The 16,955-nt window shown below is 37.0% G+C and overlaps 1 protein-coding gene across 3 annotated transcripts in view; it reads right to left on the bottom strand.

Moving 5' to 3' along the window:
* Positions 1-4,946: 4,946 nt before the first annotated feature.
* Positions 4,947-16,955, bottom strand: part of TWF1 (twinfilin actin binding protein 1) — a 35,900-nt gene continuing 23,891 nt past the window's right edge. For 2 of the 3 annotated variants that reach the window (XM_038395065.2, XM_043494477.1), the window contains 5 exons: positions 15,292-15,396; positions 12,126-12,251; positions 11,784-11,934; positions 11,210-11,331; positions 4,947-8,687 (listed from right to left, as the gene is read on the bottom strand). In XM_038395065.2, coding sequence (XP_038250993.1) covers positions 8,517-8,687; positions 11,210-11,331; positions 11,784-11,934; positions 12,126-12,251; positions 15,292-15,396 — 675 coding nt within the window. In that variant the 3' untranslated portion in view covers positions 4,947-8,516. The remainder of the gene's footprint in view (positions 8,688-11,209; positions 11,332-11,783; positions 11,935-12,125; positions 12,252-15,291; positions 15,397-16,955) is intronic. The other variant, XM_038395076.2, reaches the window with a different exon arrangement.

Below are 16,955 nucleotides of genomic sequence, written 5' to 3'. Positions count from 1 at the left end.
GTTATGCAGCTTTGGGAAACAGTCACTTTGTAGCTCTGGTGCTAGAATTGGAGGTGTCTGAGGAACCTGAATGAAGCTCAGGCTGATTGGGAAGAGATTCCTGTTTAAAAACTGAACTTTACAAAAATGAAGAATAGCAGATTGCGAAGACAGAAAGTAAAGATGGCTGTAAGAAGGCAGAAAAAGTCTCTAGGCACTTCTTGAGGATACCCTCCTAGGACATATTTGCTCTCCCATATCCCTGGGAGCTTGTGTGCAGCCTTCCTACCCTCTAATGTATGAAATATCAGCTCTCAAGCATTTTTGCTTTGGTGGGTAGAGAAGTGAAGACAATATCACTACTCACCAACAATGCACTAGAACAATTTGACTTACCTGTCAAAAGTGCATCTGTTCACCTATTCTGTAGCATTAGTGGATCACTCATTTGTATGTCAGCAGCCAAGGATTTTTGCATTTTCTAGTTCAGGATTTGTTTTTCAACCCTGGTGTGCTGTTTAGCTCCCACCTGGACCTCCGTTTTCTGTCAGTACTTCAGTTAATACCAGTATGCTCTTTCTTGCTGTTATTGCAAACGATGGGTGATTTCTACTGTTCCATTTCCTCAGCTGAATGGAGTCTGTATCTTCTCAGTGCACCTGACTTGAGTTCTTCATTGTCCAGTGCAAAATGTTACTTAGAAGTCAAAGAAGCCATTTTCAAAAGAAAGCACTTGGCCATTTCTTCATAACGAAACAGATGTAAATCTCAGCTTGTAATACTAACATGGCAGGAATGTGTCACTTAGGCCCATTTATGGTAGAGCTTCTCCATTTTCAGAATAAAGATACTAGGGTTTTCTTACAAAAGAGTCCTTAACTAAAGAAGCTTTGGAATAAAGGTTGAGCCACAACTTTTTCCCCTCCTCCTCAGACACTTGTGGACTTTGTTGGGGTTCTTTTATATGCAGGGAAGTAGTGAGGCTCCTTTATCTCTGCACACAGCATGGGTGAGACTGATAATGGAATTTTGCATCCAGTTCTAGCGTTAACATTTTAAAAAGTATGTTGAAAAATTGAGCTTGCCAGAAATAGCCCCACAAATTATTTGAGGGCTAGAGAAAATGCCTTACAGTGAGTGACTTAAAGAGCTCAATCAGTTTAGTTTATCAAAAAGACTGATCAAATCACCTCTCAATCTTCAAGTACCTTTTCATGGGGAGAGAATACCAGGTACTTAAGGGCTCTTTAGCAGAGAGAGTCAGAACCAGTGACTGGAAGCTGATGATAGATACTCAAATTAGGCACAATTGTACAGTGGTTTTTTTTTTTTTTAAACTGAGTAGCCATTGGAACAAACTACCATTGGGAAGTGGAGTCTCAATCTCTTGGTGTCTTCAAATCATTCCATACTGGATGTTATGCTTTAAGCAAACCAAGTTATTTGGCTCAATACAGGGGTAACTAGGTGCAATTTAATGACCTGTGAGATATAAGAGGTAAGACTAGATGATCTTAAACAGGATGAATAGTAACTGTGGGTTCTCCGCACTTCCGGAAAATGGGTCAAATGTTTCCAGCTGGACAAACACAACCCACTTTTGAACATTTGGCTATGAACATTCTGGGCTTGGTACCTCTTCCTGTTCTCTGCCAGAGGAGCAGGAGGCAAGGCCCTCTCTTTTGGGGGAGTGGAAAGGCTGTATTGTGTGTGTCACATTCTAATGTGGCTCAAGAGATGGATAATCTACCATGGTTTTCCACATACAAAATGTAAGTGTACTGAAAATGGAATAGACAGGCTAAACATTAGATGTGATTAAAAGGACTTAAGTATATACTTACTGTTGATAAGGACAATGGCCTGGACTCCTTACACTTGCCATATCTAGTTACCCAAATAACTTTTGTTTGCTATGAGATCACTAGTATCAATTTACTGTTATGCTGTAAATTCACTCACACCAGAAGAAAGTCCCAACTAAAACAAGTTAAATAGTTTTATTGAATGTAGCAAATGAAAAGGGTTTTTCCCTGTAACTTTTCTAAAGACCAATGCAACTTCACTGGACAAACATAATTCCCACTCAGAGCTACTTCACAGCAGTGTTGCCATTTTCAGTCCCCATTTTGCGCTTGTAATTCAGCCACAGATATTCCTAAGAGCCTGACTTTATTCCCAGGTTGATGCTTTAAATCTAAAGTTTTTGCTTACATACATTTGTGGGGGTTTTTTTTTTAAAGAAAAAATCTTTGCAATGTGTTTTTTCCAAATTAATTCAAATCTTCATTTTTAAAAATGGACTTCAACTTAGTCTGTAAAAGTCATACAATGCATTCAATAGTGGTGGGTTGTGTCAAAATAAAATCAAATAATCTTAAGGCTGTAATCTAATTATGGAAATAGAATCAACTCAACATTCAAGACACAGGTAGCTCTATCAATGTTAATAAGGTTTGTGCCTGCAGGAGGGGAGTAAAGACCTCCATATCAGTTTTAAGTGGGGATAGCTTGGCTTGTTTTGCTTCCTAACTTTAAGTATTTGGATCAATTCACTGTACAGAAATTTTTTCTTTTAACGGAAAACCTAGTTCTTGATCCTGTAGACCAAAGGTTCCAAACAAATGGGTTGGTAGTTTTTATTTTAAAACAATATCATTTAGGTAAAATGGCTGCCCTTAGTAGACTCAACTGCCAATGATAGTTTTCAAATACTTTCCTTAACATGAATAAATTTCATACTTATCTTTTGAACTGACACATTAAACAAATTTAGTATTTTTATTTGTATAGATTATACAACTTAAGAAAACCACTCTTCACTTAGATTCAGCTACATGTTCAGAACAGTTAAGCCTTTTAAAAGGAGTATATTCAAAGTACAGTTAAATCGTTACAGCTGTTCTTATGCCCCACTGCCTGACATGGATGAATTACTATATGAACAAGCATTAGTTACCAATAGATACTTAAGGCTCTTTTAGAACTTTAACCATTAATTAGGTATATTTGTATTTTGACATAACTCAAAGTGGAGTTGACATAACTGTAGGAAGCATTCACATTTAATATTATACTCACAAGGGATTTGAAAACATTGTCAGAATAATCTAAAACTACATCTTATTAATGGTGTTATTTCAAACCAAGAGAAATGATGGTCAAACAGTTAATACACCTTACTTTTTAATTATTTCTAGGACCTTCAAGTAGTAAGTGACAGCATCTGACAGAAGATAGGATGCACTTGTGAATTATACTAAACTGGTTGTTTTAAAATTGAGCACCACTGTGTCTATTTTCACATGAGTATCACAGGTGGAGGGCCAGTGGAGGGTGTAAGTAGACTCCTAGTGCTTACTGTACCCAAACATAAATGCTTAAAGATTTATTTTTCAGTGTTTGAGCCCATGCATCTGAGGCACTTCAGATAGTGGTAGTTCAGGTGCTAGAAGACCACATTTTGCAGAATATACTTCAGATTTAAAGTGAAAATTTCACTGCCTCTGCCTGCCTCTACATGGGGGGTTAGCTACATCCCGGGTGACACAGTCAAACAAACCAAACCCCAGCTATAGACAGTGCTCAGTAGATGGAAGAATTCTTCCACTGACCTAGCTAACACCTCCCAGGGAGGTGGATTACCTGCAGTCAACATAGATGGTGTCTATACTGAAGCCTATAGTGGTGCAGCTGTGCCCCTGTAGCATTTCAAGTGTAGACAAGCCCTAAAACTACAGGAAAACTCTTCAGAGCAATAATGTAGCTATGTCACTATCAACACCACATAGCTAAGTTAGGTATGGGGACTCTGAGCTCAGATGACCTGGTACTGGTACCAACAACCCAGGACCACTCTGGGCCAGAGGGGGTTAAAGAATGAAGTCCAACTCCAGATTGTACTATAAATGCAATTGCTGTTGTTCCTGCCTTGGAGAGGAGGATGGTGGCAAAAGACTCAGTTCTTAATGGAAGTTCTAAGCCTCTTTGTATATCAATGTCATGGAGACCTATAGATCATCACAATTTAGTCATCCAAGGCATGAGTCTCAGACGAACAATGGCAGGACCCATCATACTTCTCATCCACTGGTACACAAACTCCTAAGAGGCAGTGGTGGAGTGGAAGAAGCCAAGAGACAGGCCCTTCTCAGACCTGGTAGAAAATCCCTTCAAAGACAGCCTCCTATCAAATTACTAGCTAAGGAAGTTGTTATAGGACTGCATGTAGTAAGGATTCATTATACCACTTATTCCTCCAACCTCACTTTAAACTTGCTTCTCATTGACCTTTACCTCAAGCCTTCTTTCTGGACACTTTTCTCTATTTTTTTGTGCCACCTTCAAACTTCCCAAACAAGATTTCTCCCCAGTTGGTCAGAGAGGCAGTGTGATAGCAGACCAGGATATGTTGATGAAGTGCTAATATACCAGAGTTGTTCTCCCCTCAGTTTGAATACTCCTCTACTGAAGTTCTAAATTATTCTCATTTTAGGCCAAAATTCAGCTCGACATCATCTAATCTCTTTATATCGTTTTATAGTATTCCCATATGTAGTGTAAAATGGACATTGCTACTGAACTGCGATTATTGAAGTATACCGCAGTATATTTTGCATGGGTGCCCCGGTGGTAGTTATAAATTCAGATTTTTCTTTAAAAGTCAGAGTGCAGTACACTGCTTTATAGTTTTCATTAAAATTCACAAGCTTCAGGTGTGAAAGGCACAGAGATTTCCCCCACTATGAAGGCCTCTATAGAAGCAGCTGCCCACTGCTTCCTCAACCCTCTAGCAGGCTGATACTCATCACTAGCAGCAACTGGAGGATATTGTTTCCCATGAGCCTGTCTCCCCAGCAATGTTTTTATTCTGTACGGTATCTAAACATATGCTGACAATTATGTACTTATGCATGATGGCTTTATAATGTGAGTTCTTGCTGATGTTACAGAAAACCCCAGATAAATTGAACCAAAATTTCAGTTTTTATTGATAAATTGAAATGACAAAAGACAGTAAGGAGAGGTTTATTTAACTGAAACATTTGAAGGTGTTTTACATTCAATATGTATGTACTGGGGGAAAGTTTCCATGATCAGTATTTTAATCACTTTTAGATTTATCTAGTGCCTACATAGAGCAAATGATATTAACAGCTTGATTTGTTATACAAACCTCTAACACAAGTTACCTTAATTTAAAAATCTCATTTTCCCCATATTAGCTTTTTGCTGTATGAGTGTTTCAAAAGTAATTTATCACTTGGTCATCATCTATATTTTTTCTGTTAACAAATCTATTAAATAAACTAGGGGGTTTGAGTTATTCATTACATTCCTAACATTCATTTGTTCTAGCAGCTACATCTTTCCCCATGTGCTTTATGAAGGCAAACAGCATTTTAGAAAGGAGTCATTCAACCATCAAATGGCCAGTAATATTTCAAGGAACAGTAGTCCAGGCTTTTATTAATGCCCTTATTGTGTGCTGCTTCTAAGTGTTCACTGACAAGAAAGTATTAATCAGATACTACTTAGTGCTTTTGTCTAGTGAACATGTATGACAGAATAGATAATATAGTAGGGGTGAATACTCAGACTCATATATATTAAGGTCAGAAGGGACCATTATGATCATCTAGTCTGACCTCCTGCACAATGCAGGCCACAAAATCTCACCCATCCACTCCTGCAATAAACCTCTCACCTATGTCTGAGCTATTGAAGTCCTCAAATCATGACTTAAAGACTTCAAGGTGCAGAGAATCCTCCAGCAAGTGACCCATGCCCCACACTACAGAGGAAGACAAAAAACTTCCAGGGCCTCTTCCAATCTGCCCTGGTGGAAAATTCCTTCCCGACCCCAAATATGGCGATCAGCTGAACCCTGAGCGTGTGGGCAAGATTCACCAGCCAGATACCCAGGAAAGAATTCTATCTACAGCTAGTCTTATTATTTTCCTTTTAAAATTACATTTAAAACAAAAACTTAAATTCCATCCCAAGTAAGATTTCTAACCCTCACCCAGTTAGTAGTTATTTATTAATTAATTGCCAAAATCATGTTATCCCATCATACCATTTCCTCCATAAACTTATCAAGTTTAATCTTGAAGCCAGATAGATCTTTTGCCCCTCACCCAGTTAGTAGTGCAATGTAGTAATACTAGCTACATATATCCAATTAGACTTGACCACTTCATTACCAAAAACCATAAGACCTAAAATATGAAAGCCTTTAATATTCCCACTTCAAAGTAGAAGTTTACATGCACAAGTCAACTGAGCCACAAGTAGAGCTGATAAAATTCCTAACAGAGAAACAGTGAGAAAAATGTTTTCACTGCTGAAATGTGTTTCTAAAGTTTCTTCTGTGGCAGTGCTTTTTAATCACGAGGGTCTAACTTCACATTTTTTAAAAATGGAGTTGGGAACACTAAGTAGCTCCTGATTCAGTTATTTTAAATAAACACTTAGCAATTTTATAATGATTTGTTCAATGTACTACACAGACATTATGTTGTTAAGCAAAAACATGAGACATACCTGATAGGTGCAGGGAGAGAGGGGGAAAAAAATCTGTAGAAGAACACACCTCTTTGCCCTACAAGAGGGCAAAAGAGACAAAGGAGGAAGATCAGAGCACTGAGGGGATGGAAGGGGATTAACTGAGGATCAGAGAAATATATTAAACAGCACTGATACAAGATACGTAATTTTTTACAAATAGCTGAAATGTAAAATTTTATTGCAGTATAAAATAGACTTAAAAGTCTCTGTTGGAAATAATAGGTGGAACTAAAGTAAATCACACCAGGAAGTATTACTGTTAATGCATTATCTCCCCAGAAAATGAGATTAAAATACATCCCCAATGAAGTAAGCACAATTGTGATGTTGCCATCTGTTAATGTACATGCCAAACACCCAGGATGCATTATGAAATGATCTAAGACCTACAAACCCTTTATATTTAGATCTTTAAAAAAATTCAAGTCCAATTAGTACAGGGATCCTCAAACTGGGGGTTGTGAACCCTCAGGGGGTCGTGAAGTTATTACATGGGGGGTCACCAGCTGTCAGCCTCCATCCCTAGTACTGCTTCTCCTCCAGAATTTATAATAGTGTTAAACATAAAAAATGTGTTTTTAATTTATAAGGAAGGTCACACTCAGGCATGCTGTGTGAAAGGGGTCAGCAATGCAAAAGTTTGAGAACCACTGCATTATTAGGAATGTACTTTGCCCACTGGACCATTGGTCGCATTTAAGCACATTTTAATTAATTAAGCTCATCCAGAACTTAACTCACATGTCTCATATTTGATTTTCTTACCTACTTATTACAAAATGTGTATTTTTGCTCTTTCTAATGAACAGATTAGGTCTAGTTAAAGCAAATTTAGACTCTCCTTGTCTTATTTTAGTAGTTAATTTAGAAAAACAATAAAAGGACTAAAGTAAAATCTATTAAGGCTCTGCCAGCAGTTTTTTTAAACAAGTTGGATTTGTAAATGTTCATGCTATTTAATTTCAAAACATTCAAGGAAAAAAGCTGCCTTCATAATGTATTTATTATATTATAGTAGAAATGGCAAATGCATTGGAAAACCATTTGTAATCAATTTGTTTTCTCTCAAAAACTGATTCAGTATCATGAAGCCTTTTTACTAAGCATAAACAATTTTGCATCAGAGTATACAGGTACTATAGTTTAATAGCATGATTTAGAAACATTTTAGTATAGTGATTTTAGAGCAGCTCCATAATTGACTGAATGCATTAACTTATGCAAACTTGTAATGTTATACTTGATCATACAGTACTTAACAGTTTAAGGATCGTATAGAAGTATGAACAATTCTAGTGCTTTCAATGTCAGATTTCTTTAAATGACAGTTCCACAAAACCAGAAGTTAATTTCAAGCAGCAAATCCTCTATGTGAAAAATAATCTAGCTATTCCTGAATATTTGCATCAGGTATACTAGTTTCATTCATCTTCTCTATTTAAAAAACCTTCAGAGACAGACATTACATACAATAAAATGTTTTCCTTCATGATGGCTGCAAGGAAAAAAAAATAGGTCTTTATTTGGAACGCTGCTACAGAATCTACTCCTGCAAATCTTTACTCAAATGAGTACGCATTAGCTTCAGTAGGCTACTCGTGTGAGTAAATGTTTGCAAATCTAGCCCCACAGTGACAGTTAAGCCAATAGTAAGAACTGACTGCCGATTACATAGAACCAATATTCAATACAGAGATCAGGAGTTTATTATAAAGTGTATAGCTATTAAATAATTAAAAATAAAGCAGTACTAGTTTTGTAATCCTTTTCTAGTTTTGAACTGATTAACAACTCTTCCACAGTATATGGACAATATAAACTCTAAAATGGCAGAGCCAGATAAGTGCTATGGAAAAACAAGGCTTATTTCTAGCATATATCAGTGTGGAATGATTTCAGTTCATTACTAAAAATTGGAATTTTTCATCTCTATTGTAATGTATTACCACCAGTGCAAGTAATAGATTTTAATCAGTAGGTGTTTCAGAGTCTGCAGGACCCCTAATTAGTCTTCGGATTCCCCTTTTTCCTGCAGGACCTTTTGGCTTAGCAAAATTTTGTTTGTGTGCATGATGTTTTGGATGAACCTCTTCATAAAGGAAGTCAGGAGTTAACTCATCACCATTATCTATTTCAATCTGCCAAGGGAGGATAAGAGACAGTTAAGTGTATTTCATGATTTTGATTAACAACCTGCAAAAGAATTTATATTTACTGAAGCACTAAAACTATATTCAAACAAACATAAGCAAGAAAGTTCAGAGTTCAAGGTGAAACATTGACCCTTAATTCATTTGTGTCCAGTGCCCTCTACAAAACTGAACAAACTTTCATTTGTTTTTGAGTTTGTCAGACCCTTACTGGTATGCAGTTTTTGTGGTTTAGCTTTCCAATTCATTTTTCAAGAGTATAACACAAATGTGCAATATATATCTCATGTTGGAAGAAACTCCTTCAAACCTCATGTTCTATCACAACCTTTCAACTTTTAGTAGAAAAACAATCAATCATTTTACATATTAAAAGTGTTTTAAAAATAATATTTGTAAAGGCAACCAATATACACGTTGCTTTCCCTGCAGAGAGAGTAAAATGGACCTGAATGATCGGCAGCCTAATGCAGCCCAGCCCAGTGTAACTATTCAGACAAGGAAGAAACTATAATAAATTAAAATCTTTATCTATAAAATAGTCAAAACACAACCCTGCCTGGAAGAAAACTATTGTTCTCAAGCCAAAATCCACTGGTTTTATTGTATGAATTTAGATCTCTGAAAATTCTTTGACCCTATACCACTGAGCATTTAGAATTTCCTGGCACCCCAGTCACAGCCAGTAATAGATCCACCAGCAACTACTTTGCAGCAAGAGGTCAAACAAATCCTCAGGAATACTTTTCCTAGTGATTTCAAAGATCATGTTAGACCATTATTTAATTTTAAAGAAAGGAAAGCATATTGACCTCCATCTAAGAAATATGTATATACAAAGTTATTTTTGACATAGCTTCAATAGATGAACATTACAATGAAAGAGACTCTCTGATATTAATGCTGCCATGTTTTTAATACTGAAATGTTATCCACAGAAACAAAATTAAAAAGCTCTCCCTCATTTGTAGTATCTGTAGTTTAAGAACGTGGCCTGATCTACTGCAGTCCTTGCAGAGCCCCACCAAATATTATCAGTTCTTGAGTACAGAAGCAATTTTTTCTTTATGGTAATACAGGACTGGAATTCTTTATAAGAAAAGGCATGCACTTATTTACAAATCCTAGTTTGCACTAATTAAGGTGCTTAAAAATAGCATTTAAAGTTACAGGGTCACTGCCTAAAATTAATGGTTTTTGAAAGTGTAATCTTTTTATCATGAAAGTGCAACTTATAAATGTAGAATTTTTTTTTAAAAACATAACTGCACTCAAAAACAAAACAATGTAAATCTTTAGAGCCTACAAATTGAAGTATGAAGGAGCATATGAATGTTTAGCATATCTGGCACATAAATATCTTGCAACACCAGCATAACAGTGCCATGCAAACACCTGTTTCACTTTTAGGTGACATTGTAAACAAGAAGTGGGCAGCATTATCTGGTATTAAAGTAAACAAACTTGTTTATCTTAGTGACTGGCAGAACAAGTATATGACTGAGTGGACTTTTATGAGGTGAATTGAAAAATACATTTTCTTATGTTTATTTTTTACAGTGCAAATATCTGTAATAAAATAAAATGAGCACTGTACACTTTGTATTCTGTGTTGTAATTGAAATAAATATATTTGAAAATTTAGAAAAACATCGCAAAATATTTATAATAAAATTTAAATTGGTATTTTATTATGATTTAACAGGGCAATTGAAACTATGATTAATTGCAACTATTTTTTTATATCTAGTTAATTTGTTTTGCGTTAGTCATATGTATCAACTGTGATTGATAGCCCTAAAAATTTTGCTTGACCTCATAAACGATTGTTATCCAATGCATACACGCTACACTCCCATAGTAATAGGTATTATGCACATGGTATATTATATTAATATTAAGTGTGCGGTAATCATAAATTGTATTATGCCTTCTCTTGCTCACTTAAGTATCCCACAATATCCTGTAAAAGTACAAGTCAACATTTTGCATAGGCAAATGGGAAAACTGTCAAATGTAAGATATGTAAATATTCTACCCTGGTAGAGGTAGGGGAGTGCCTTCATGACCCAACTAGTTTGGAATTCGGTCTTCGAAAACAAGAGATAAGAGGGGTATACCATGGTACCAGTAAAACAAAGTCATTGGGGAAATTTTAGTTCAAGGGGTGATGTATACAGTGCTTCTTACTTGTAAACAGGTCTAATGTAAACAGAGGTAGTTTTGGGAGCCTATTCTGGGATCACACATTCTGTGTAATGTTAACTGAACACACAGCAAGAAGGACTGGTGATGTATTAAACTCTTTCTTTCTTGTACCATTCTGTTTTCTCTATAGACAATAAATTGGCTCAGCTTGGTTATTTGGTCTCAAACGCTTTTAATATTGACAAGCAAGTGTAGTCAAAATTAATTGGCTATACATTAACCAACACAATTCAGCTATACAGAAGGTAAAACTCAAGATAAAGGAAATTAATGTTCTTCCCTCACTGCACAGATATGCTTACCTTTCTAATTATCTGCATCCACAGTTGTCTTTCTACAATTTCTAACAGTGGGCTCTTGCAACTAGAGTATAGCATCCGTTCTCGAATACTGCATGTATACCCAGGCATAGAGTAGATAAATACTGCAGAATGAAAATGGTGTAAGAACTATTATCTTAAAATCATGACTTGTGACAGACATTTAAACAAAATATTCTACAAAGTCAGAAGGGGAAGAAATAACACCACTATACATCTTTAGTTACAATGTAAACTCATAAGTGACCAATATATGGAAAGATATTCGCCAATATTTTCAAGTGAACAATGGTTTTGGGTGCCCAACTGGAGACACTCTAAAAAGTGCTTGATTTTCAGAGTGCGTGCAGCACTTTCGAAAAATCAGGGCTTTTTAAAGCAGTTTCAAAATCTGATACCAAAAGGACATTGAAAATCAGTGGCCACTTTTGAAAGCCTTGACCACTGAAACTATGCACCAAATGTTATCATTTACATACCATCTTCCCCATCTCAAGATTACTTCCAAGTTATATGAAATGAACAAATGAAATTTCACATATAGGAATTCTCATACCTATGGATTCCAAGTAATCTCCTTCATGGGAATGCTTATAAAGGAAAAAATGATAGCGTGCAGAATCCTTTGGAATCCTGTTTGGCAAATCCTTAAGTTCAGTATGGAGTGTGCTGGCCAAAACAATAGTTTCATTTTTTATATCAATTTGCTGTTAAACAAACACAAGTTAGAGCAGATACAGAGAGCAGCATAATCAGAGACGCTGATATGAGAAAACAGATAATTTAGAATCCTATTCTGAATTAAATATTTGCAGTACGTGTTCATACATGCACAATTTAAACAACTACTGCATAATTGTATTCTGTAAAATAATTAAATGCAATATTTTGTACTTGCCAGTTGCACATAGTTGAGCTGTTTATTTTTCAGTTTTTCCAAAGCCTGAATAGCTTCCTTAGCCAAAGGGAATGCTACTCCTTGCAGTGTCTGATGCTTGGTATCTACACCAACTTCCACTTGGACCTGGAATTAATATAAATCAGTTTAATTATAATCTAAAATCTTCAAAGTATTCACACAGATTTTAGTCTCAGAGTAAGTACTATTTCATTCTGCATTCAGTAAGTGACAGAGATTTTAAAAAATGACTAAAATGGCATCAACAGTTCTGTTCCTTTTTATGTTTATAGAATCACATCTACTTACTTTTCTAAAAAAACAAATTTTGTTTTTTTATATCAGTCTCCTATAACTCTAAACTCTCTACAGTGCTGAAGTATCAACAGAATAATTAGTTAAGTTGCAATTTCAGAATCTTTAATTCTGATGAGTATGTATAAACCAGAAAGAAAACAGCTTGACTTTCATATTCCGGTGGAATCCTAATGCTGGCTGGCAGTTAGAAAAAATATCTTTTCTTGTAAACTTAGCAGATTTGATATGGAACTTATCAAAAGCCTAAAAATATGGAAACCAATTATGTCACTTAGAGTCACTTTTCAGAGAAGAACTATTGTCCACATGTGCAATGTTCCAGAAATGAACTCTGTGCTCTGTAATTTATTTTCCAAATCGAACTGATCAGAATTTACCTTGGCAGCCTATTTATATATAGGCTATATTTTCCAAAGCCACACAAGCATTTTCCTGTGGCTGATTTATGTTCATCATCATCACTGAAGTACAAAATTAAAAAGGCTAGACTTGGATCTAAATGAACACAATATGTTAATATTAAAATAAAAAACTGAAATTAATGCAACATTTAAGTTTAAAAATCTAAAATCATACAAAACAGGAAATGAAAAGATAAGGTATTTGGAGCAATGCTAAATCATGCTGCACATACTGTATGTGTTAAAGTATACATTTTAATCCCAGTTAGTAACTGAAAATATGACATTCTTTGTGCTTCAGCTCGGCAAGCCAGTCAATTGACCAGTCAAGTAATGTCATTTGACTGCAGCCAAACTGTCAAATATTCCAGCAAGAATGTCCTGATGTAGACAGCAGCCTCTGTTAGAGCAAGCCTACTTAGAAGTCTTGACCACTCACATGATTACTCACTACCTGTTAATTTCACCTATTGGGGGAAAAAGGAGAAATAACTGAAAACTGAGCATCATGATTGATAGGAATCTTCTAGAACAGGGGTAGGCAACCTATGGCACACAAGCTGATTTTCAGTGGCACTCACACTGCCCGGGTTCTGGCTGCCGGCCACCTGCTGGCCTGGGGTTCTGGCCGTGGCTGGGACCTGGGTCCCGGCCACCGGTCCGGGGGCCTCTGCTGTTGGCCTGGGGTCCTGGCTGTCAGCCTGGGGCTCTGCAGCCACCCCCACCTGTGGCCCACTGGCCCCAGCCTGGGGCAGTGAGGGGTGCAGACAGGGGCAAGGGGGGCACAGCTCAGCACCCCCATCTTAAAAATTGTTCCAGAGTCACTGTACTGGGATATTTTTAAGTCCTGATTTTCTGTTGACATCACTTTCATGTCACGTGGAACAGCACACTGCGTTTGACGTTGAGATTAGAATGTACATGCAAGAACTGGAATCAGAATTTTCTGACAGATTTCAAGATTTCCAGCGATTTGGCCCAATCTTTCTTTTCTAATTAAACCTGAAAAGTTCAACGAAAGCGAATTGGATTCGTCTATTTCAGTGGATGGGTGTTGAAGATTTCGAAATGCAATTCATTCAGTTAAAAAGCTCAGAATTGTGGGTATCAAAGTTCGGAGATCTGTGGAGTGCCCTAGAAGCTATCGAGTGAGATCATGGGGCTTTTATTCTGCCTGCTGGATGTCCCTGCCAGTGAAATTTAACTGTTTGAAGAAAATTGCGTTTGCAATGCTTTCAGCATTTGGATCCACATACCTGTGTGAACAAGGTATTTTCACACATGAAATCTGTCCTCTGTCCCTCTCAGAGCTGGTTAACAACTGATCACTCAGAAGCCTGTGTGCAGCTTAAAGTATCCAAATACATTCCAGACATTGGAAAACTCAGCAAGGGCAAGGATCACACTAAACTGATAAGATCTTCATTTTAATTTAATTTTAAATGAAGCTTCTTAAACATTTTAAAAACCTTATTTACTTTACATACAACAATAGCTTAGTTATATATTATAGACTTATAGAAAGATACCTTCTAAAAACATTAAAATGTATTACTGGCACACGAAACCTTAAATTAGACTGAATAAATGAAGACTCGGCACACCACTTCTGAAAGGTTGCCGATGCCTGTTCTAGAACAAGTACGTATGTATAGCTTTATTTGTATATTAGGCCATCAATGTACACAGTGGTTTACAAACCACATTAAACAAGTTAAAAGACACGGTTCCCTGCCTTGAAGAGCTTACAATCTAAACTGACTAGACAAACACACAGAAATTAACGCAGAAGGGAGCGGGAAAGGGAATGGAGGCTTACTGTCATTTAACCTCCTCCCCCAACACAAAGAAAAAAGATGGACAACCACTAAACTGCTTAAAGAGTTGGACTGCTGCCTACTTAGCAAATATAAAAGGAAAAAAGTCATTTTAAATGCCCTTATGCTATGTGTTTTATTTATTTATTCTTTTGTTTTGTAATTCAGTCTTGTGTTATTCAGTCTTGAATAACGTTCACATTTAAACGCTAACCTAACATTACTAAAAAAGGTGATATGATTATTCTTTCATTTATCATTTCTTTTCCTTGGGTTTCATGTTTTTCTGAGCTAACATAACTCAATTAGGTGATTTTTTTTTTAATTAGGCACAAGTATCTATCGAAGGCTAAGCCTATTGGAGACCACCAAGTCTTATTATTTCTTGTTACTCTGGAAATAAGTTAGTAGTTGAAAATATTGGATCATTTGAGACATTTAACCAGTCAATTGGCCAATTATTTTTTGGACTAGTCAAATGCCCAACCCGAGTTTGTGTGTCCCTGTCCACCCTGCAGACTTTCTGAAAACTTTTGACTGTTTGCTTCTCTCCTCTTGCAAGCTTCCTCCTACAACACTTCAGGAATTTTCCACTCATCCCCCTGCCTGTCTTCCCAGAAAATGTAGTACCTCATTAATCTTAATTTGTCGAAGTTCCTCTTCTGCTGCAGTCAGAGGGGCAGGGGAGGACTGTGATATTAAGTATTTTCTGTATCCATTCAATGAAACATCATCCTGAAAACACACAATCAGTATTTGGCATCAATGATTCTTCAGTTAAAGTTTTCTTTGAAGATTCTTCCTTCTGAGTATTAAGTAAGGGAAAGAACAGTTAATTTACTTTACAGTATTTGTGGTTCTTTGATATGTTTAGTCTGTGTGCATTCACCTCATGAGCGTGAGATCAAAATCTTTGAGTCTTTTGGGGCCCTGCATATCCTCATGACCTCCCCACACAAGGGCATAAAGGGCAGAGTGGCCATCCCTCAGTTCCTCACTAATCCAGAGAAGTCTGAAGAAGCAGATATGGAGTGAGTTGTGGGATCCACATGGACAGAATATCTTGAAGAACCACAGCTATTGCTGGGAAGTAACAATTCTTTCTTCAAGTATTTGTCCACTTGGATCCCTCTCTAGGTGAACAGCTAACAGTACCCCATGTGGAACATGGAATCAAGAGGTCCTAGCTGTCACTAACTATAATTGTAACACTGCCTTCTCACATTTGGCATCTGATCTCAAATCAGGGTCAAAGGCATAGTCACAGAGTCAGAATTTAAGGCCAGGAGGGACTACTAGATCATGCAGTCCAGTGGTTCTCAACCTGCAGGCCAATGAGCACACAGCTGAGGCCCATGTGACATTCTCAGGGCCATACAGACAGTATTGGATGCAGCCCACAATGGTAAATAGATTGAGAACCACTGGGGTTTCACCTCCCATATATCATATGCCACCATCACCACACAGCACCCATATACTAAATCCAACAACTGAAATTAGACCAAAGCATTACAGCCCAGAGGAGACTAGACTTTTATGTGCCACAGGAAGAGAATAAGAGGGACTCAGATGCACCAGTGCTCGAGGCCCTTGTAATGGGAAGGAAATGATTATGTGAGATATACACAGATAATCTTGACAAGTGACATGCTCCCACATGGTGCAGAGAAATGCAAAAAAACCCTCCAAGGTCACTCTCAATCTGACCTGGGTGAAAATTCCTTCCTCACCCCATATATGGTTATCAGCTAGACCCTGGATATGTGAGGAAGAATGTGCCAGCAAACCACCTGAGAGAGAGAATGTTCAGTGCTATGCAAGAGACTTGGCTCACTCCGCCCAGTGTCCCATCTCCAGTTGTGGCCATCCCTGATGCTTCAGAGAAAGGAGATTTTTTTAAAAAAAAAACAAACAAAAAAAACACCCTTTAAGAATACACATTAGGGGAAAAATCCATCCCTGACTTTGCTGGTGGCTGGCAGAAACCATAAAGCAGGAGATTTAGGAACAAAGTCTCAGGGCTGTTGAGTCATGCCCCCACTATCACAACCAATCCCATCACACAAACTGCACTCATTTGTCCAACTCGCTCTTAAAACTAATTAAGTTGTTTGCCTCACAACTCCTATTCGGAGGCTGTTCCAGAACCTCACTCCTCTGATAGTTAGAAACCTTCTTTTAATTTCCAGCCTGATTTTGTTTATGGCCAGTTATATACCTTTTTTCTTGTACCAAGATTATCCTTTAATTTAAATGGCTTTTCACCCTCCCCGGTATTTACCCCCCTAATG

The sequence above is a fragment of the Dermochelys coriacea genome, chromosome 1, assembly GCF_009764565.3.
Source record: "Dermochelys coriacea isolate rDerCor1 chromosome 1, rDerCor1.pri.v4, whole genome shotgun sequence".
Classification (NCBI taxonomy): Eukaryota; Metazoa; Chordata; order Testudines; family Dermochelyidae; genus Dermochelys; species Dermochelys coriacea.
This window is presented reverse-complemented; position numbering and strand designations above follow the sequence as displayed.